Genomic DNA, 22,834 nt, shown 5'->3' with positions numbered 1-22,834 from the left:
GTATGAATCCAGCCCATCTTCCAGTGGCAATACTAACTTCCTTTGATGGATTTTGTCACTTACTAACAAGCAGCATTTTTAAATGACAAAGCTTTCACAAAATATTTAACAGCATGATTTAAAAAAAATGCCTCAGGTAGCCTATGCCAATTCTGTTGAACATTTATTTTAAAATGAGTTATGCTATTTTAAAAAAAATCCAGAACTGATTTTTAAAAAATATGATATCAAGTCATACCTCTGTGGCTGCCTTGGTGGTTGATGTTTGAGTTTTAGGTTGTAGAAAAGTGCTTTGATAGAAACATACAGTGAGTCAATTAGTTATTATAATTACATAGTCTTTAATACATTGAATTCCTTTAAACAAAAAGCAGACTCTTCCTGACACTTTTATAATAAGATTTCATATTGAAAAGTTAAAGCACATTTGACTGTATTTTTATTTCAGTGTTACATATGTATGGATTACACATGCAATATTTAAATATGTAAACATATATTATCCACTACATTTAATCATCTAGGAAGAATTTTATTATATACTATATGTTTTTTTTTAATAAGACAAGATTTGAGTCATTTTGTAAGTAACATACATTCACATTTAAATATCTAAAATCACAAAGAAATTTGGGTTCTGCAAACCAGTGCAGTAATGCATGTAGTCAGGTTTTGCTCCAGGTGGATTTTAAATAGCTCGGTGGCCTAAAGAAAATGAAGGAACAGACCAGATGTGTGTTCTTAGAACAGTTCTCTATTCACTAGTAGAGAACTAACATTGAGTAGAGAACTGAATTGAGAGCCAGTAGTTTAAAAGCCCAAGATTGTCAACAAATGAAAAAGGACTTTGTTGATAGTCGGTAGGAAAGGAGTAGGAAGGAGCTTGAATAGGAAAATGGAGTTAGGAATACACTGAATAGACTCCTGTTGGTGACTGTTTGGGGCAGCAAAATATCCTAACAAATGATGGTACTTTTCATATTGTCTCAGTTCTCTTCAGATTATAAGACTCTCTTTTCTGATTCTGTTCCTTCCCTTGGTCCCAGTAGAAAACTGAAACTAGTGACCAGATTAATACATAATTACTACATCAAAATATGACGACTCCTATCATCCTACTAAGTCAATCCCAGAAGCTGTTGGTCACTGACAGTTTAGAGTTCATTCCATGCTTTTGGATTTATATTTTGGTGGATTAAAATCTGCCTAAGTAGTTCCTAGGAATTTTTGGAATTATGGAAAACCAGAAATCTGGGAAAAATTACAAGTTCAAATCACACAGTTTGTGACGGGAAACTATATAGTGGGAGGTAGCAAGTTATATTACCCATAATCACTTAGTGTATAAAAGATACTATTAACAAGGATATGTATGAAAGAAGGTGGATTGGTGAAATGTGGAAAATTACAGACAAGAGGGGAACAGCTTGAGTGGCTAATATTGGCGTACTCCTTCAGTCCCCTCTGGGCTTCACTTCTGACTCTCCAGATTTCTTTCTGCACAATAATCCAGTAGTCTTTTCACCTAGGAAGATCATGATGCTCCTATGGCTCCTTCATCTAATTGCTCAGTTATTTGAGAGACCTCCATGATAAGGAAGATGTCCAAGCCAGCCATATTCACCCATATTCTTTTGTCGGCCCTATTCTTGGGCTTCTTTTACTGCCATGCTTTCAGCAAGGATCTTCTCTCCCCTTGTTTGCTACTTTATAATTTCCATTTCTATGCTGTCTTCCCTTATTTGAATATAAATTCCCTGAAGGCAGGTATTGTCTTTTTGCTTGTATTTGTACTCCTAAAGTTTAGTACAGTGCCTAACAACTAGAAGCTTTTAATAAATGCTTACTAACTTGGTATAAAACTCTGCCCACCAAATATGTCTAATATGAATATAAAAAACTAACATTCTAGCCTATTGGGTGATATTATGTGTAAGGTTAATATAATATTATGGACAAGAATTTTGTCTAGGCCTAGATGAATTAGGACCTTCAGAAATGGAAGGAAAATCCAATGATAAAAAAACTGAGGATCCACCAAATCAATAAATTTATCAGTAAGTTTTACTTAAGTGCTTACTATATAATACCAAAGCAAGGCCCTAGCCCTGTTTTAAGGAGTTAACAATATCTTAAGGGTGGTCATTTCTACTCATTTTCCTACAACCCTCTTAAGTAAGAACTTGCCTGCCTTATTATAAGAGAATTAGGGTTCTTTACCCACTTATGATTTAAGGGTTTCTCATTAACACTCTTTTCTCCAAGCATCTTTCCCTCTGATGCCTGACATATTGAGTATTCACTGGGTGGGAGTGGGGGGCTTATTGGGAAAATAATTAGCCTGAAATGGAGGTCTCTGTGCCCTAATTATATCTGAAAAACTTTTTTCTTTTCAAACGTACCCAGATACAATGAACTAACTTATTTCAATAGCACATTTGATTGAAATGTTTTACTGGATCTCTTGCAGCCACTAATCACTCTTCATAAAAGTTGGAGTGTCCATAAACACAGTTTATTATTGAGCAAAAACACTAACTTTTCATTTGTCACATATAGTACAGTTAGTAGAATTTGTGTGTATATATACAAACAAGTATTTACATATTTTATTGTAAATGAATCTTAGTTGGTTTTTAAATGCTCCGTGTAGTAAGCTGTGACAGATAACACTGAAGAGGATTTTATTAGAATAAAGATTTAATTTCATTTCTACTTAGCTTGAAAACAAAGAATGGAGCACCGGCACATAATATCATTCATAAACTTGGAGAAATTATAATTGTTATTGTCTGAAGATATGTATTCAACACATCTAATAAATAAAAGTTTCTTGCTACTTTACGGAGCAGAAGGGAGACTAAGGTTGTGAGTCTGCTGAAGCATCTCCTGGGTTGTTTTTTTCTTCTAGTACAGAATGACTCAGAAACTGGCCTGTAGCACCGATGTATAATCTTGATCTCATGGGCCATTTCTAAAATAAAGAAAAAGAATATATAAATAATATTCAAAATATTAGCATTTATAATGTATATGTAAATTGCTTACTGATTCCTAAGATAACCAAGACCAATTCAATAACTGAAAGAAGAATGTCCAGTTTGGGAAACTTTCCCATCATAAATATTTATCTTTTTTTAATCCCCTATAACTAAACTATATGCAAATGTATCTACAGATGTGCACCAAGATGTTTTTATTTTAAACTTCATTATATGTGCTATTGGACAGAAAGGCAGCATGGCACACTGGATAGAGAAATGGCCTTCCCAGAAAGATCTCAAAAGACCTCTGACTCATCCTGGTTGAAAGACCTTTGCATATATATTTAATCCTTTAGTGTCCTAGACAGCTCTCAAAGATTATAAGTTGCAGAAAAATTGCTAACTTTCATTGGTAGAGGGACTTTTCTTATCTGAGAATTTCCTTTGCCAATGACATCACAAGCCTAGGCCCTATTCCTATATCTGATCTAAAACTTCAGTTTAGATGTCTAGGACTTAAGTAGTCCAGGCCAAAAATCTCTTCTGCTGGAGAGTTTGAGACTGGTAGATTGCTTGAGTTTGGTAGAGATTAAGTGATTAGGTCAGAACTGAACAAGTCAAAACTTCCATGTTGATCAATAGTGAGGTCTGACCCAGGAAAGATTGTAGTACTTCCAGCCAAGTTGTTATAAAGAGATTCATACTTATAACAACAACAACAACAACAACAGAACTACAACAAAATACTACCCATAACTCTTTTATAAACTATACCTGATGTCTTCATAATACCAAACCTTTTAAATGAAAAATTTAATCATCCAGATGTCTTATCTACTTGATAGCAAACATCTGTATAATCAGAAAGATCATAATGTCTATTGTGGGGTTGAAAATCATTGAATGATGGTTTACCTTTTCTATCTTTTCACCAACCATGTCAGAATTATTTAGGTAGTATTTATACATTGATGTTATGTCTATAATGATTTCTGCTAGTGTTATTTTAAAAATCCAATTAAATCATAATTTAATTCTCTCCATCCCAAATAGATTTAACAATGGAATTAAAAAACTTAAACTATAAGTCCATATGGATGGACCACAAGGCCCATAATAAGGCAACATAATCAAGCAAAGGGCTGAACTTGGAGACAGAAAAACCTGTATTTGAATTTTATTCAAACACTAGAAAGTCATTTAAATTCTTTGAACTTCAGTTTCTTTATGTATTCAAGAGGGAAAAATAGTACCTGTTCCTGTCTCACAAAAATATTGTGAAATCCAATTGAATTGCAAATTTGAAAATGCTTTGCAAATAATCTTTATTAAAAAAATCATCTCAGAAGAAATATTTCTCCCATGATGTAATGTTACTTGAAATAGTCTATGCCTATAGTATCATTCGTGAACACCATCTTTGGAGAGTTTTCTGGATGTTATTTTTTCATATGCCACCTAAAAATAGGATGCTAAATGAAGCAGCAGGGAATGCTGAGCAAAAAATAAGACACTTCTATTCTTTTGTCAATTAATGAAGTCCACAAAGTTCATATAACTATTCTTTTTCCAATTATGACACAGGAATGTTTTTTTTTTTTTACATCATGTTAAGGGGTCATCAACTCTCATAATTTTATGTAGCATGATTCTACTAAAATGTAAAAAATTTATACCAAAAGGTGAAAATTAGTCCAATATGTGGTTGAAAATGATATACATTTCCAGGGACAGACTGTACAAAGTATGCCAATAAAATGTTTTAAGCTTTAAGGAAGCAGCTTGTGTTAGTTAGCATTTAGAATGCTGAGGATAGAGTCAGACTCCTGTTTCAAATATTTACTAGTTGTGTGACTATGGGGAAAGTAAGTCACCTACTTCTACAACCTGTCTTTCCTCATCTGGAAAGTAAGTCACTTAATCTCTATCAGCTTCTCTTTCCTTATTTGTAAATAAGATATATGAGGTAGATGTTAAAATTATCCCAATATTTGTAAATATCTGTTGTGAGGATTATTGTTTCCCCAAGAATAGCTAAGTTAATTGAAGCTGATCCTTGTACAATAATATTGTAATGTACAACGTTTATGTCATTTTGCTTCAATTCACCTAAGTCTTTCCACAGCCTCCTCATCTGTAAAACAAAAGAATTATACTAGAAAAGGGGTTCTTAATGTGGGGCATAAATTTTTTTAAATTAACAACTGTTTCAATACAATTGATTTCCTTTGCAATCTTATGCATTTTATTTTATGCTTTTTAAAAACATTATTCTGGAAAGGAATCTATATGCTTCACCAGACTGCCAAAGGGGTCTCTGACAGAGAAAAGAGTGAGAACTCTTGTACTAGATGATATCAAATATTCTTTTTTTTTACAAGTAGAGGAAGGAGGGACTTCACTTTAATTTTATTATTATTTTCATTTTCATTTACATACACATTTACATTACAAAGACACACTGTGTCTTTGGTTTTCCTACTTCCATTCACTTCCCTCTGTATTAATTCATTAAGGCAGATTCTGTTTTAATTTTTGTCTTGGTATTTCTAGTAGTAGACAATGTCTAGCTTATAATAGGTGCTTACTCACTGCTTTTCTCATTATTATATTTATATATGTTTTTGTATATATATATGTGTATGTATATATATGTATATACATATATATACACACACACAATGACTGAGAGTATATATATATATATGTGTGTATATATATATATATTCATTGCCCAATGAATAGATATGTACTTTACTTCAAATACTATTATTCCAGCCCAGTTCACATAATTTTTTTGTTGTTGAGTCAGTTCAGTTGTGTTCAATTCTCTGTGTCCACATTTGGGATTTTTTTTTTGGCAAGGACAGTGGAAAGAATTTTCCACTTCTTTCTCCAGCCCATTTTAAAGAGGAAACTGAGTGTTAAGTGAGTTGGCCAGGATCCCAGAGAGCTATTAAGTGTCTGAGGCCAGATTTGAACTCATGAAGATGAGATTTTCCTGATTTCAAGCGCAGTGTTCTATCCACTGGGCCATCTACTGCCCTTCATATAGCACAGAATGGGTATTTGATAAATACATATTGATTGAAAATCAATCAGTAAAAAAAAAAAACACCCCAAAACCAATATGATCAAATATAACATCTGCAGTTTAGCATTTAAAGCTGTTCATAATCTTGATACCTCTCCAGTCTTCATATATATATATATATATATATATATAATATATATATATATATATATATATATATTTTTTTTTTTTTGGCTACTCTACAGTGGGATTTACCTCCTTACTGTTCCATGCACAAGACACTCCATTTTCTATCTTAGTACTTTTGCCTTAGCTGATTTCCATACCTGGAAAACTTTCCCTCTTTATGTCTCTTATATTTTCTCTGATTTCCTTCAAGATTTAGTTAGACCCTAAATTGTACCTCCAACACTCCTACTTCAGAGTCTTCCTGTCTGAGGTTACCTTCTGTCTCTTCTTTACAAATCATCTATTGAGATAACTATAGGGCCACTAAGTGACTCAGCAGAGAGAACACTGAGCCTGTCTAGAGTTCAAATTTGACTTCAGACACTTGCTGTGTGACTGTGGACAAATCACTTAACACTGTTTGCCTTAGTACCTCATTTGTTTAAAAAAAAAAAAAAAAAACCTGGATAAGGAAATGGTAAACTACTTCACTACCTTTGGAGTCATGAAGAGCTGGACAAGACTGAATATGTAGTTATCTACATATTATCTTCTCTAATTTAAAATGTGAACTCTTTGAGAGCTGGGATCATTTTCATTTTTATTTGTAACTCCAGTGCTTAGCGAAGTGGCTAGTATTTAGTACCAATGCTTAATACAACTTTGTTTATTTTTTTTTCTTCAGTTAATTGAGTAAACTGATTGTGAGTCATAAATGTGGAAACTCTAAACTAGACAATTCAAAGAAAATGAATTCATTACTTTGATTAGTCTTTATCAATAATAACTAACTGATTTAAAATAACTAATTTCACTCTTCAAATGACTATTTAGCATGATTTTGAGAAGCAGTAGAAGCATGTGGTACCATGGGAGAAAAAAAGTTGGACTTGGAGCCAGAAAACCTGAGTTTGCATTTTGTTAGCTACAACGGCCAACTATAAATCAGAACTTCTGGGATCCTTGGTCACCCCATATGTATGAGATAATATTTATATTGTTTTTCTCAAGGGGTTATTGTGAAGTTCAATCACATAAGTTAGAGGTGTCATATACTTTAAAACTTACATGTAAATGAAAGAAATGAGTACAATCCCAATAGGAATTTTTCCTGGAAAGACATATACTTTTTTGAAATAAAGCAAACCCCTAATTGAGAGGCAGTCTGGTTTAGTGCTTCAAGGGGCAGTCTGACTCAGGCTAACTAGGTTCAAGAACTTCTTTTGACACATACTGGGGAGTTAGGGGATTCTGAACATTTAACCTCTCAATGCCCCTGACTATTTTCTCAGAACATAAAATGCAGAGTAGTTGCTGCTCTGAATTAGTAGAGGAAGTTTCCAGAATTATTTCTTTAATTGTCCAGAACTCAACTTAAGTGTTTAAATATTGTAAATGTTTATGCACTGTACTTTTAGATAAGCCAAATGATGTTAAAAAACACAGAAAAATATTTTGAATTCACAAATAATAATAACAATAATAATTGATGAGATCCTGAATGGTGTGTTGGACAGAGAGAAACTAAGAATTGATCCCTGAGGCAAACAGGGAGAAGGCTCTGATAGAAATGAGTTTCGCTCCATAGTCCCACCTTCTGGGGAAGATGCCCAGTCTGAATTCAAGTTATGTCAGATCCCTGAGACCCACCCTCCATAGGGGTCTTGAGCAGTCTCACCTTGCCATGCCCTGCCAGAAATCCCAAGCATGTCTCTAAGATTTAATTTTTACAATCTACTTATGGACTATGACTTCAATGCTGCCCTCCTTTGTCAGCCCACCATGGCACTCTGACTCATGTTGTCTTTGTCCTTACCCCTCCCTCATAACACATAGTATCTCCCCTAACTCCATTATGCTTCTTAACTCCACTTCTCTTACTTATGGCTAGTTCTTTCAGGGTGCTAAGTCCCTTCCAGTATTTAGCTTGACAGCTAAGGACATGCCCCAAACTCATGGGGTGCTCCCTTTCTACTGGATAATTGTGAGTTCTGTTAAGGAACTCGTCTTTCATATGCTCTCCCACTCTATTTCATATTTACCACCCCTGGTTCTTCTGTATACCTCCATTTTGCCTGTAACCTATTCCCCTAAATAAATCTACCTTTTGCCAAAGAGAATGACCATTGTGAATCCTTCACATGACTGGACCCAAACTTCCATCATCTGGTATCTACACCACCCACATCAATAATAGCCTTTAGGAACATGCCTCTAGACCTAGCCTACATCTTCTATATCACACCTCTGGTATTTCTACCATGAGAATTCTTCTATTTTTTGCCACTTGCTGGATATCTCCCACAGTGCTATGAGCATAATAGGCACATTGAATTTAATTGATGGTTGACTAATGAGGGCCTATGCAGCTAGGAGATTGTCAAGAATCAAGAAAAAGAATTCTTCGTCATCTCCCTGTACATACTAAGGATACAAAATGACTTACTAAGAATATAAAATGACTTACTCCTGTCTATCATGGTTTACAAAAGAAATCTCAGTAAAATGGGAAAGTTCAGGTTAACAAAATATACCCAACCATTAAGTATTCCAGTTAATGGCTTGTACTGATTATTTAAATATATTTTAAAAGCCCAAACTCATAACAGTTTATTTCAAGTATGTAAAATTTTCTTGCTCAGAACGTCCATAGTGTTTGGTTTCTTCCCTTTGTTGTATTACAACTACTGAGGTATTTGTCTCATTTTCCAGTTAGATCAACAGCTCTTTAAGGAGAAACAAATCATTCATTTTCTTTACTCCCAGAAGATCTAGCACAATGTAAGTACTTAATAAACCTTAATAAACATTTGTTGAATGACTAAAACTATTTCAAAATGAATTCCTGTGTTAATAACAAATAACTATTGCTATTCAGCAAAAGTCAGCAATTTTCTTATGAAATAACACAAGAGAATTAAGAAAAAAAACCTGTTCTGCTAACTATCAATGACTAGTGTTAAAAGGACTACAAAAATTATTTGGCATATAGATCAAAAGTGAAAACAACTTGAATTTTTTTCTAAAATTATAAGGCAGTATAATAGTGCATGGGGAGGCTAGATAAAACTGGATAAAGTGCTGGACTTGAGTTTAAATTTGACTTCAGACACTAACTATATGATCCTGCGCAAATCATTTAACCCTGTTTGCCTTTGTTCCTCATTTGTAAGATGAACTGGAGAAGGAAATGACAAACTACTTCAGTATCTTTAACAAGAAAACCCTAAAAAGAGTCAAGAAAAGTCAAGACATGATTTTTGATTTGAAATAACAAAGATAGTGCATAAATGTCAAATAATTATTGTATAAGGACAAAGATCATAACCATCATCATCAAAAAAAAAGCATAAATTTGTTAATTGTCTCCACTGTGCTAGGAGTTTCTGATTATACAAATACAAACAAACAAAAAAAATGAAACAAGCTCTCTTCTCAAGTACCTAACTTTTTGTTGCTGAAGATGATCAGTACATTTATAAATAAACAAGGAAAAAATAATTTTTTGAAAGAAAACTTGGTGATAGAAAGTACAGAATATGGAGTTAGTAGACCTGTAAAATGGAAATAATACAGGGAGAACCAAAATTCTTAGTGCAGTTTTTAGCTATTGGAGCTTAAAACTGCACTAAAATTTTGGGGACACTACTTCAGAGAGAGAGAGATTTTCTGCTTCTGGTTCTGGTTCTGCCTCTTCAAGTCCTGACATATTTGCTGTGTAACCATTGCAAGTCACTTAAACTTCTCAGGATCCCAGTCATCTCTCTCAAATTATGTATTACAGATGAGTTGCATATTTCTGTAAGTGGAAGAAAGATTTCACAGCAATGAAATCACAAGTTTAGACCACTTTAGTTCCTCCCCTACAGGATTGGTCTGAGGAAATCATTGGATAAATGTTTGCTATTATAGTGAATTACATTGTGTGCAGGAATATACTTAATGGATACTTTTTGATTATTATTTAAGTCTACTTGATATTAAAATAAACTATTTTAGATTATATGGTTAATACTATTATAATATATCTAACAGTAATATGGTTGAATAATAGTCTAATATATATGGAAACAGTTACAATGTAATATTATAATTTCTTTATGAATTACTCAATGATTTTTAAATTTGCACCATCTTGGAATGTTTGTGTCTAAGCTTCCTTTCTCCTCTCCCTCCCCCCTCAATTAAGCAAACAAAATATCACAAGTTTCTATACTTTTAAAAAAAATGGCTTGAATTTATCAGTCTCTTGTATTCCATTTGTATAATGCCTTTTTATCAAAATTTCAAAAAATATCAAAAATCACCAATAATGTGAGGTCACTGTTCCCATTGGTGGTGCTTCTCTGAAGTAATTATAGTAATTATTAAAGGTTCAGTTCCTACTTATTTCTGGTTGTACACTGACAGAGGACTTGGTGTTAAACAAAATCGCTGAGGAAGATCAAGTTCCTATTCATTGATTGTAAAGTTTCATTATGAATCATTCATTGGTCCCCTTCTCCTTCTGTACATTGAATCCAATGCCAAATTGAAAATTATAGAATATAGAGTTTTAAACTATTGACTTCAACTTTTTTTTTTGCTAAAAAATAAATTTGAAATAGGAAAACTAAAATTTAAAATTAAACTTTGGAAAACCTATGAAGACAACATATTCTTGACAAATGCCTAGATAAAGGCTTTTAAAAAATTATCAATAGGAGAAAGAGTAGGATTCAGTGACTAAATGAGTCATACCATTTTACTAAAAAGCTGAGGCATTTTTTCGGATATGTAATTATGATATTTAGAGAATTATTTTGGCTCATTTTGCAAAGGAATGCAATTGTGCTATAGAATAATTTTGTTACAGAAAGTTTAAAACTGAAAAAAAAGACTAGTGCCATGTAGCTAAAATATGCTTCAGCTTGTTGCACTGATATCATAAATAAAAAATTCTTCCAAGTCATTCACTCAATTTTCTCCTGAACTGATAAGAATACTAACATTCTGCTATAAATGATTTTTAGATTTTTTTTTTTACTATACTTGCAGCTTCATACTTTATGAAAATATCTTTTTTTTTTAACCTGTAGAGCTTTTTGGAATAAAATGAAAATAACAGGCTCCAAATTTTCAGAATTTATCAGAAAAGTCAAGATAATTGGTATTTTTTTTTAAGATGGTAGAACATATTGGAAGAATTCTATCTTTACTGCAGCCTTTACACTATGTTGTCCTCTATCATCCCTAGTACTGTAGTGTCATCAGCGTTGAAGGTTGACGAAGAACTGGAGGTCCCTACTCTAAATGATACTTTGAAAGATGTGTGAATTGAGGAATGGCAGAATAATAGGTTTCGTGACTTTGTTGTTTTTTCTCCATCTACAAGATCTCAACTCCTTACTGTTAAGTGAATAATAATAATTCACACAGAAAGAGCTGTTTTAATTTGTCCTTGGTGCTTTCCCAAGTTGTGGCAGTTTAAATTATTATTATTTATATACACATTATACAATATATACACATTATACAATAAACATATTATGTGTCTTCTGGTTTTTAAACTGTTACATTAGCTAAAGGGAATTTTCTCGGATAGCTAGGATTCTGTGAACAATATTTCATTTAAGTATTGGAAAATTTAAATGCTTCGATGACATCCTAACGAAAGAAAATAATGTCATATGTAAAAACAAAACAAATGTGAAAACCGCCAACAAATTCACTTGCAGGTAGCCGACGATATATATTGGAAACCAATATCATCAAAAAAGAAATCGAAATTAAAGAAATACCATTGAAAGGTTATAGCTTAGCTAAAACTAGTTTCTATGTAGCAGAAATGGGATTCGAACTCTCAGCCCACGAGATGCTCAAACCTGTTATAGTACCCTTACAGGACATCGGCCGAACAACCTATCCCTTACCTCAGCGGAAACTGCAGGCTCCTTGCTTGTGGACAGCTAGGATCTGACCATAAAAATACTTCCAGGGAAGGGATGGGGCCCAGAATATGAAGGTGAGAGTCTGCAAATACACAAAACCTATCGAAGAAGCTCGGCAAACATAATGCTTTACTTTTGTCCCCTTTCGAAGACCTAATGTGATCTATTAATTAATATTTCACTCTCCCTGGAAGGCTGAGACTAAGAATTAAAAGTAATATCTTAGCTAAGCTTTGGGTCTCTCCCAACTCAGGACAGTGAGGTTGCACTCATGAGCAGCTTAAAGAAATATTTATTGAACTGAATTGGTTTTGATTGGACGGGGCTCAACTGAACGCTCTCGTTCCCAGCAGATCTGGTTTTGATGCTCCGGGATGGGACCCGGGGCTGCGGGAGCCTACCTTGACCGGGTGCAAGTAGCCATCACCGCGCAGAGCGCCTAGTCCCGGGTCTGAAGGCGCGTCCTCCTCGTCCTGAAGGCTGCGGGTGAGGTGGGCTATATAGGTGGTGGCCAGCAGCAGCACGTCTAGCTTGGAGAGCTTGGTGTCTGGAGGCACAGAGGGCAGGGTCCTCTGAAGCTCCAGGAAGGCGTGCCGCAAAGTCTGCACCCGACTACGCTCCCGGGCAGCGTTCGCAGCCGCTGGCCTCCCGCTCCCGGCCCGGAGCCCCGGGCCGGGAGCGGCCGGAGAACTGCCAGCGTCCCGGGTGGCTGCCGTGGTGGAGAGCGGTGGATCGGGCCCCGGGCTGGAGTTGGGCTGGCTATTCCCAGAGCCACTGCTACTGCAGTCCATGGGTGTCTTCTCAGGCACTGAATTTCTTGAGCGTCCTGCAACTTGCAATCTGCAACCAGACAGAAACAGCAATGAGTTCCTTTTGGGGTCAGTGCCCCCTTGGTCTCTCCTCGGCCAGGGGAGATGGAGCTGGAGGGGCAGGTGGACCGGAAGAGATACAGGCTGGTGGAGCCCTTCTTCCCTATACTGCCACCCATCTATTCCCCGATCTATAAAAGAACTAACTAGTACTAGGCCTTTCCCATCATTCATAGTTCAGGCTTCTAACTTAGCCAGAAGTTTCTGAATTTGTTAATTTCCTGGTAAATTCAGGTCCTACCTTATACCCGAATACATAACTCTTAAATACGTAGTCTTGGACGTCCGGAGAAAAAACCGAATTGCAAATTCAGTTAACAATTTATCTAGACACAGGAAAACTACACAACACCTCAGGCTACTTTACCAGTTAGTAATTCTCTTTTATAATAGAAGAGGACCAAAATGACTTTAAGATGTCTGGGTCAGTGTGTCTAACTGTAGTGGACCAAAATACTCCAAACTTGGAAAATTCTATCCTGGTAGATCATAAATGGTCAATATGAATATTTGGTAAGAGATGTCTCTAAATTTGCGCATCACGTACTTGCTTTAAAAGATAAAAATTAAGAATTTTAATGAGACAATTTTGTTCGGATCTTTTGGCGAGACAAATTTCTAGTGAAAAAAATTAAGTATCTCGAATATGGAAGATGTATTGTTTGCTCCCTGGGGGAGAGGGGAGGGAGGAGAAAGGGATGGAGAAAAATTCGTAAGGATTGGCAAACGTGAATGTTGAAAAATATCTTTGCATTAAAAAAAAAAAAAAGTTAATTGTCCTGAGCATTTCCTTTCCCCTCCCGGGTAAAAGTGGTTCAGGTTAGCTCTGCAGTACTTTATCTGAGATAAGGAGCTGAGAGCCGTACCCGTAGGAAAAAAAAAAAAATTACTCCTCGACACCTAACTCCTGGCTGGGAATAGCTAGACTTGATTACACGCTTTAAGTGGCGGGATGACAGTTATTCCCAGAATGGCGTGGAAGTAACAGATTGACAGGAGACATAGTTAAGGTACTTGTATGGTACAAAGTTCACCTAATCTGACTCACAGTCCCATGCCTCTGATAGATGTATGATCGATTCCTGATAGCGAACTTAGTCCTGTTACTGTAGGTTCCACCGAACTTCATAATTTTAAATAAAATTTTCGAATCTGACTTTTCATTTCATTTAGTTAATTCCTGCCTTTATTGACTAGTATCTCCAAGTAATTCCACCCAAATGAATTTATTCAGTGTTTCTAAAATTCTTTCTTACTCATTGCTTAATGTGTCTTTCCCAACAAGTCTGAAGAACTGAATGCAAAAGTGATTATGCCCATTTATTATAAATGAGGAAATTGTCTCAGAGATATTAAATTATTTCCTGGAGTTCACATTTTACAGCTAGCAAATGATATGATTTGAAAACCAGTTGCCTCTCCCTACTTCATCCCCTTCTTTCCTCTAAAAAAGCCAAACAAAACAAAACAAGAACAAGCCCAAAACAAAACAAAAACTCCAACCGATCCAATCAAAGAAATTCGAACTACAGAATAAAGAATCAGAGTACCTGGGCTGCCAATGCAGACTTACTTGTGTAAGTACTTAAATAATCGGCCACGTAACTCTGATTCTGTTTCCCCGTGTGTTAAGGTCCCTTCCAACTGAGTCTATGATCCTAGTTTACATCTCCCACACACCCAGAGCCTGTCGGCCAAAGGCGAGCATGAGGAAAGGCCGGGGATAAGAATTTGCATTCAAGGCTCAATAAGAAAGAAGGGGTCCAGAGAAGACCATAGCATCTGTTGTGGGCTGAGAGCCAGGCGAAGCTCAGGCCTCCGCACCTCACGGGGGCATCTCCTTGCCTAAATCCAGGGCGCTGGGAGCTGTTTTAAAGACTCAAAGGAAAAAAAAAATTAAGACGAGGGAAGGGGTAGGGACAGGGTTGCTTAAGAGGATGGGCTGGAGGGGATAGCCTTCGGGACTGCTCTTTGCCCCGCTGCTCACCTTTCTTCCTGAAGCAGTTGGGCGCTCTTCTTCTCCAGAGGGAGCCAAGAGGGTTCAGCTTGGGCGCTGTCTGTCTTTCCTAGGTCGTGTGTACTCTGCGAGGGACGGTTCTGTCCGCTGGCCCCTCACATTGAAATTCTTTTTTTCAGGAGCCCGGGGTCTGGCCGCCAAAGCGCCTTTTCTGGTCTGATTGTAAATGCAAGGTCTCTCTCAGTTCGCCTGCAGAGGACTGGGAAATCCGCAACTAACTACCTGAGGGTCCCCTTCTCACGGTTGCCGCCCCTTTCCTGTCTGGAGAGTCATTAATCAAACTGCTGTTGGGTGGGAAGAGGGAAGAAGGGGGAGAATTGGGGGCTCCCACGGCACTCTTTGACAGCCTACATTTCCCTTTCCCTCCCTCCAGGAGTTAAGCGAAGGTGGGGGGGAAGGAGAGGACACTGGCAATGGTTGTGACAAGAAGCGACCTTAGTCCACCATCACCAGTCGAGTTTTTTTCCAGATTCTAGCCACACTTGCACTAAGGGAAGCCTGTTTAGCATAATCCAGGCTCCTAAACCACTTCTAATACTCTAGCCACCCCGGAGGGTACACTCTTAGGATACTTGAAAATCCTTTGGACAGACACTTGCATATACAGATCTTAATTAGGCAGTTTCTATTGGAAGATTTGCACTCCAAGCTCAGCCCCTCTTAAAAAAAAAAAAAAAAAAAAGAGCGTGTGTGTGTGTGTGTCGCACGCACACAAACATATATCACAACATGGAAGTGTCATCATATAAAAGTATATAAAGAACCGAAAAAAAGAGGTTTGTGTATGAATCGTTTTCTTTCTATTACTCAGTTTAAAAGAACTGCTCAGCTGGGTGTGCTGTAGCAGATAAGTTTCGGACTGGGAAGATGTTTTAGAATTGTCTCTGATACATATTGGGCATGTAAACTATCACTTAATCTCTCAGTATTCTAGGCAGCTCTAAAGTTTTAAAGTTGCTCAGAAGATTCCAACCTTCATCAGAAATGGAAATTTTCTCATGGAGGTCCCTATTCAAATGAAATCATAGAACAATACCAAAGTGCCCTGCTTATTTAAAAATTTTCTCTCTCTTCTTTGGTTTGTCATTTTAAGCTTGTCACAAATTGGCCCCTTTATAATATAATAGTGTGGTTGAAATCACTCTTATTGTGGTTTCAATCTTTTGACAGCTACCTTCTTCAAAGCACTAGGACCAACCACCTCCCTTACTCAGTCTCCATCTTCCTTTTTTATTTCTCTGCCTCCTAAAATTCCTGGCTTCCTTTCAGATACAGTTCAAGGACCCCCTTCTGCAGCAGATCTTTGGTAATCTCCACCTCCTCAGTTGCCTATATCTCTAAACTTAGCCTATGTCCATCTTTATTCTGTGCTATATATATATAATATATGTATATATACTAGTGAGTATTCATACCCACATTTGTTGTTGAATCCATTCAGTCATGTCTAACACCCTGTGACCTCATTTGGGGTTTTCTTGGTAAAGATACTGAAATGGTTTGTCATTTCCTTCTCCAGCTTAATTTACAAACGAGAAATTAGGCAAACGGGGTTAAGTGACTTGCCCAGGATCACACAGCTAGTAAGTGCCTGAGACTGGCTTTGAACTCAAGGAAGAGGAGTTTCCTGGACTCCAAGATCAGGGCTCTATATAGTACACCATCTAGTTGCTCACACACATACACGACAGATTTATGCACACATATAGATGCCTACATAGATATGCTTACAAACAACTTTTATGTATTTGTGTATGAGTATATATACGTGAACATATATATGTATATAGCTTTAGCATATCAAATGGCCACATCCCAATAGAATGGGCAGATGAGAAGAATTTGTGCCAACAATTATGAAGCATGCACTTTGGAGTGCTTCAGAGCTTGGTCAAACATTGAGAAAGACAAGTTTATCTACTGTATCCCAGGCCATCACAAGTCAACTTGACTTTTTTTCTTGTTTAAATGACTTAAATAACTTTGAAGAGTGAATGAGACTGATGATTTTGTGCAACTGTCTCACTTAAATCTAATTCATTAAGGACTCAAAGACTTCACTTGTAATAACATTGGTCCTCTTTGACAAAGGACAAAATAACTATACATGTATATTTACATACATATATTTATATATTTACATGTATGTATATATGCATAAATACACATATTATCTTCTCCACTGCAGTGCATACAAAACCTTGAGGACAGAGGGATTTTTTGTTTTTTTCTTTCTATCACAAACATTTAATACAATCATTCAATAAATGCTGTGTATTTTACAATGTGATATTGAGCTTTCCCTCCTCCCCTTTTATATCACTATTGATAATCTCTACATTTCTTTACACAATTCACTTCATCTCCTAAAAAAAAAAAAAGTCTTCCTTATAACAAATGTGGAATCAAGCAAAGTAGATTGAATTTGAGTACTGAGCTCATTCTGCCTCAGGTCTATTTTTCTATCAACATGTGAAAAACATGTTTCATTAACAGTCTTCTATAATCATGATATAATACTTTATTGATCAAACTTTTTAAGACTTTCAAAGTTGTTTTCCTTTACATTAATGTCGTCTTTATATAAATTGTTCTCCTAGTTTTGCACTTTACTTCGGCTCATACAAATCCTTTCAAATTCTTTGAAGCTGTAATATTCTATTAGATGATCACGATTTCTTCAACCATGGCCATTTCCCAAATTGATGGAGACCCCCTCTGCTTCCCGTTCTTTGCTTCTGTAAAAAGTGCTACTGTAAATATTTTTGCACATATGAATCCTTTCATTTTGTCTTTGACTTTTTAGGGAGTATATTCCTGGTATGTCTGAGTAAAAGTTAAATGATTTTTAAAAGTAGTTCCAAGTTGTTTTCCAAAAGGAACAGAATAATTTATAGCTTCACCAACAGCAAATTAGTATTCCTATCCTGCCAGCAATTGCCATTTTCTACTTTTATTAGCTTTGTCAATCTGTTGAGTGTGAAGTAAAACCTTAGTTGTTTTAATATGCACTTCTCTTATTAGTTATTTAAAGCATTTATAAATTTGTTGATAACTTTTCTCTTTTTGAAAACTGCCTATTTGTTCTTTAACCTTTTATTTATTAGAGAATTGGTCTTATTACATATTTGTACTAAACTCCTCTGAATATAACGTCTCTGCCACTCTTCCCCTTTTCCTTTTCCTGCTTGGACTATGTGGGGATTTTATCTATCCTCCATTTCCCTGAATCTGATGAACCAAAGAGTCTTATTGGTTGCAGTTGACTCTGAATTCCTCAAAAAAAAAAAAAGCCATCATTATCTCCATCAGATAATATAATTATGTGTAAAAGGAAAGACCAAGAAGAAATTATTAATATGTAAATCTTACAATCGAACTGGGTTCAAATTTATACTTAAGGACCCTTGGTATGGTGAAAAAAATTCTGGATTTGGATTCAGAGAACAAGGTTCAAATATTAGCTCTTACCTCTTACTACCTGACATGATCATGAGCATTTCTTACTCTTTTGAACGTCAGTTTTCTCATCTATACAATGAGAGGCTAGGCCAGGTGATTTCTGAGAATCTTTCAGCTCTAGAACAATAATTTTTCAGCTATCTGCAAGGGAAACCCTCTGAAAACCATTTCCCCCCCCTCATTTAACAAATAGTTCCATAAGACATCATGTAGAATAACAGAACACCAGTTTTCCTAAAATACCATGCAATTTTCCCCCCTATTAAGTGAGAAACTTATTTTTTTCCATTCCATCTTTTCTCACCATGAAAAAGTTTATACAATATAATCCATTCTAAAACAGAGATAATACTATAATAAATGTCTAGAACCCCTTCCCTACTAACTTTTTCAATCCCAACTTTTATTGGCAGCTTGGGTCCCAGAGAGGTGATTATGAGAGAAATGATTATTAATAACCAATGATTCAGGGAGGTCTACATTCCTCCTCCCCCCCTTTTAAAGTTCAGTCTGGAGGGATATTGTTGCTGCTGATTAAACCCACCCTGAGACAGCTATTGTCTCCTACTCACACTTAGATGGGGCATACATTCTTTGGATAGATGGACAGATCAAAACTGGGGGCAGTCTGAGTATAGAAATAAGTTTTTCTGTCCAAAGGTGACATATTACTTTTAGTCACTCGTTTTAATATAGCTTACCTCCTCTATTGTGTTGATTGCCGCTCCTCTTCCAAAAGAACATATAAACTCTGAGCTCACCATGATTATTTTTGGTCTGAGATGGCCAAAGGATCACCCCTTTATTAGTAACATGCTGACCTTATTAATAAAGTGATTAAATTACCCAGAAACCATATCTCTCAAACTTTTTAAATCACCACAATTGCTTTTTCCCTAGGGATTTTAGGGAGAACCTGCAGGGGTTGAATAGTGTGATACTATCATTCATGAGCCTTAATTTAGTATACTTCCCTAAACATATTAACCAGATAACATTAACCCAGCATTAACAACCACTTCATATTAACTTTACAAAAGGATATACAGAGAAAAGGTAGCAAGGATAGAGATACAAAAATCTCCCCAGACTGGCAGTACACTGTCTTGTGGGGAGAATGGGCTCAAGTTTAAAATGACTAATAAAAAATATCCCCCAAAATGCAACAGGACCTCTCCTGAACATATGCAAGACTCTTGAGGAAAGAAAGCTCAAATTTGAGGCACATAAGTACTGAAACGTGTGTATAGAAGAGGGGGAAGTTTCTGGCCCCAGAAATCATTTTTTTTTCCCTTTAAAGTTATCTACTAAGTTCATTTGGTGTGACAAAGATGGACAAATTACTCTTACTTTCTGGAAGACACATTTTATACTGTGGTTTCAGTTGCCAGGATGATTCACTATTAGGTTAAGCCAAACAGTATCAGAGCTGGGTGTTCACTGGAGTTGACTGCTATACCTAACAGGACTCTCTGCAATCAGCTCCAATTGATAGATTTCTTGGCTTTTCTGAATTTTTGAAGCTAACAAGGTTATAACCTAAAATCTTTCATCTCTAGACATTTATCTGCTTAATATCAAGAAATACAGGAATCCAAAGAAGCAGAGGCACCATGGGTTCACATTCACATAGTAGTTCCATGGGGAAATATAGGAGGGAGTGCCACTGGCCCTATCTCAATCCCACTCACTGATTGCCTGAAGGCTCACAGAAAATTCATGGTCAGGAAGGAAAATTGCAAAAACCGTAGGAGCAGAAAAATATCAATCCTTTTGAATTCAAACTCAATTTCAGCTAGATATTTTCATATCAGCATCAGCCTATTCTGGAAGTAGGCTCATCAAACCTTAATTTACAGATTTCACAAGTTTACACATGAGGAGTCAGAAGTGGGACCAACCCAGAAGTGCTTTATCCCAAGGCCAACTTTTTATCCACTATGTTGCCTCCATGTTATGAAGCCAAATTTAATATGGGAAAATTTTTCTAGGTTTAGACCATGGAGGAATTTTCATTATTAGACTTAAGAGATGAGGGGAGGGAAGCAGAAGATAGCCTAAGACTCTGAGGTGATGAAAGAGCCCGTTTGGATCTTTTTTGTTATCTTTGCTGTTAATTAGAAAACATGAATGATTGATCAATTTTTTAAGTATTCCAATTTCTTGTGTAATTGAAGAGAAAAATAATTTGTTTAGCTGGGGATAATAAAAATAATCCCAGATTAAGAGTATAAGGATCTAAATCATGTCCTATTTCTTATCCTAGTAATCCCTGTGACTTTGCTTGCTTTTTGGGGTGACAGATTTCTTTCTTGTAAAATGAAAGGCCTGTAACCAGATTGGATGATCTTTCAGATTCCTTTCCAGTTCTGACTTCTGATTCTGTGAAGCATTTTGTTGACTGAATTTCAGTTCTTAGGTATCAGAGAATATTTGATCTCAGATATGAACTTAATTCCCACTAACCATTGCTATATAGAAAAGTTTTATTTTTGAAGAAACAAAACTAGTGGCTCAAAATGTTTAATTGGAGGCTTTGTTTAGCTCTTTATTTTTCATAGTAAATAGCATATGATAACTAAAAAGTAATCTATCTTTGAAATAAAAATTGAAAAGCTATCATATTAAGTGGAACTTATTTTCAATATTTAAAAAGAAAATATAAAAGGGCAAGCACTAATTTTTTCCTTCATAATAAAATCAAATCATGAAATAATACAACTATAAGAGATACAGTTGTCAAAAACAAAAATCCAGATTGCAAAGCTATAGGTATATCCTATAGTTTAGATCTTCATTTTTTTTAATCAAAAAAGATATCACTAAATATAACTGTCACATTAGGGGTACAGGTGGCTTTGTGAAGGTTCAGGTGCATCATTCTGGGTGTCAGGTTTTGCTTATGCTTCGCGATAAGCTTTCTGAATTAAAAGACAAGACAAAAACAATGTTAAATTGTTCAATGTTAAATGATTATTCAAAAATTACAAACCATGATTTAAAGACACAACTTATTAACATTATTTTAGTCTTTCACTAAATTTGATGCATATTCTGAGTTTACATTGAACAGCATAAATTTCCTAGGATTTGAAACAAAGAGCAGTCAGGATTGGAGAAGGATGAGGATCAGGGGATTGGATTAAGGATCTGAGATGACTTTCTGACACTATCCTTATAGATGGTATTCTTAGTGATTTCTGTTAACTGTGAATGGAATTGTACCCTTCTTTTCCTTCATCTCAAGGCAATCACTACAGGATTTTTAAGACCAAGTCTTCTATCACCCATGGATGACAGGTTTTTTTCCTGTCTTTCTGGGTTCCCAGTAATTGTTGCTGAAAATGACTGCACTAGTGGGAAGCTGAGCATAAGATCATAGATGTAGAACTGAAAGGGACTTCACAATTTATCTAGTCCAGTCTACTTAGCCCAGAGAAGCCTAAAATAATAGAAAGGTAGGAAATGACAAGGCAAAAAATTGAACTCAAATCCTGTGACTTCAAGTCCTGATCTCTGTGCATTGTACTACACTAGACTTAAAAACTAGAAATGACTGGACATGGCTAGTTTGGGCTTTCCAGAAAAGCACAGGTGGTGCAGTGGATAGAGCACCAGCCCTGAATTCAAGAGGACCCAAGTTCATATCTGATCTCAGATACTTAACACTTCCTAGCTGGGTGATCCTGGGCAGGTCATTTAATTCTAATTGCTTCAGCAAAGCAAACAAACAAAAAGAAAGTGTGCAACAGGCACCAAATATGTTTTGAATATACATACCCTATGCACTGTTTGAAGTGAGATATTATAATGTCCTCAATGCATTTGAGCATATTTAAGCTCAGCAATGCAAAAGAGATTTCTGGATTATGAATTTATATGCAAGTTCTCGTTATAAATGTGTGATTAAAGAGATATATGAGTAAAATATTTTTCAAAATTCTCAAAGAATATAGGAAAATGTTAAAACATAATGTTGAAACAAAGTGTCTTTTAATACCATTTAGTTTCATAGTATCAGATTTCGAATAACTCAGTAATTCTAAAAAGCTCATGATAATCCTTTCCTTTAGTAGAAGACACTGAGTATTTTTTAATGTTCAAATAATAATGTAATGTAACGCAAATCATGTGCCCAAAAGATTTCTTAGGTATGTTTGAAACCAAACATATCCAAATCTAACTAACCAGAGTAATCATTTTCACATTAACAAAAAGATGGATTGACTCTATTAACCATGCTTGGGTTTTAATCAGTTAAAATAAATCAAGCAACAATTAGCCTTATTCATTTTACTGGCAATACATAATTCTCAGTGGATCTTATGTGTATGAAAATGAGTAAAGGTATTTAATGTCCATTTTTAAAT

At 35.6% G+C, this 22,834-nt stretch overlaps 2 protein-coding genes across 8 annotated transcripts in view; both read right to left on the bottom strand.

The window, feature by feature from the left end:
• Positions 1–317: 317 nt before the first annotated feature.
• Positions 318–12,907, bottom strand: TCF24 (transcription factor 24). Its single transcript, XM_051970095.1, has 2 exons — positions 12,518–12,907; positions 318–2,974 (listed from the first exon to the last, which is right to left on the bottom strand). Exons 1-2 carry the CDS (start codon positions 12,905–12,907, stop codon positions 2,861–2,863), a joined length of 504 nt encoding a protein of 167 aa, XP_051826055.1. The 3' UTR covers positions 318–2,860.
• PPP1R42 (protein phosphatase 1 regulatory subunit 42) overlaps positions 12,866–22,834 on the bottom strand; it is a 52,509-nt gene continuing 42,540 nt past the window's right edge. For 2 of the 7 annotated variants that reach the window (XM_051970093.1, XM_051970090.1), the window contains one exon: positions 12,866–12,956. In XM_051970093.1, the coding sequence (XP_051826053.1) occupies positions 12,918–12,956 (39 nt within the window). In that variant the 3' untranslated portion in view covers positions 12,866–12,917. Of the gene's footprint in view, positions 12,957–15,026; positions 15,159–17,293; positions 17,741–20,986; positions 21,386–22,834 lie in introns of those variants that run through there. The other 5 variants (XM_051970088.1, XM_051970092.1, XM_051970094.1 and 2 more) reach the window with 3 other exon arrangements.

This window comes from Antechinus flavipes, chromosome 1 (assembly GCF_016432865.1).
Source record: "Antechinus flavipes isolate AdamAnt ecotype Samford, QLD, Australia chromosome 1, AdamAnt_v2, whole genome shotgun sequence".
Classification (NCBI taxonomy): domain Eukaryota; kingdom Metazoa; phylum Chordata; class Mammalia; order Dasyuromorphia; family Dasyuridae; genus Antechinus; species Antechinus flavipes.
This window is presented reverse-complemented; position numbering and strand designations above follow the sequence as displayed.

Bases quoted from the DNA above. Each gene is read 5' to 3' on its own strand.
- TCF24 (XM_051970095.1), bottom strand. From the start codon at position 12,907: ATGGACTGCAGTAGCAGTGGCTCTGGGAATAGCCAGCCCAACTCCAGC. The intron at 2,975-12,517 runs GTAGGCTCCCGC...TCTTTATTTTAG, and splicing joins GCTACTTGCACCCGGTCAAG to AAATGGCCCATGAGATCAAG.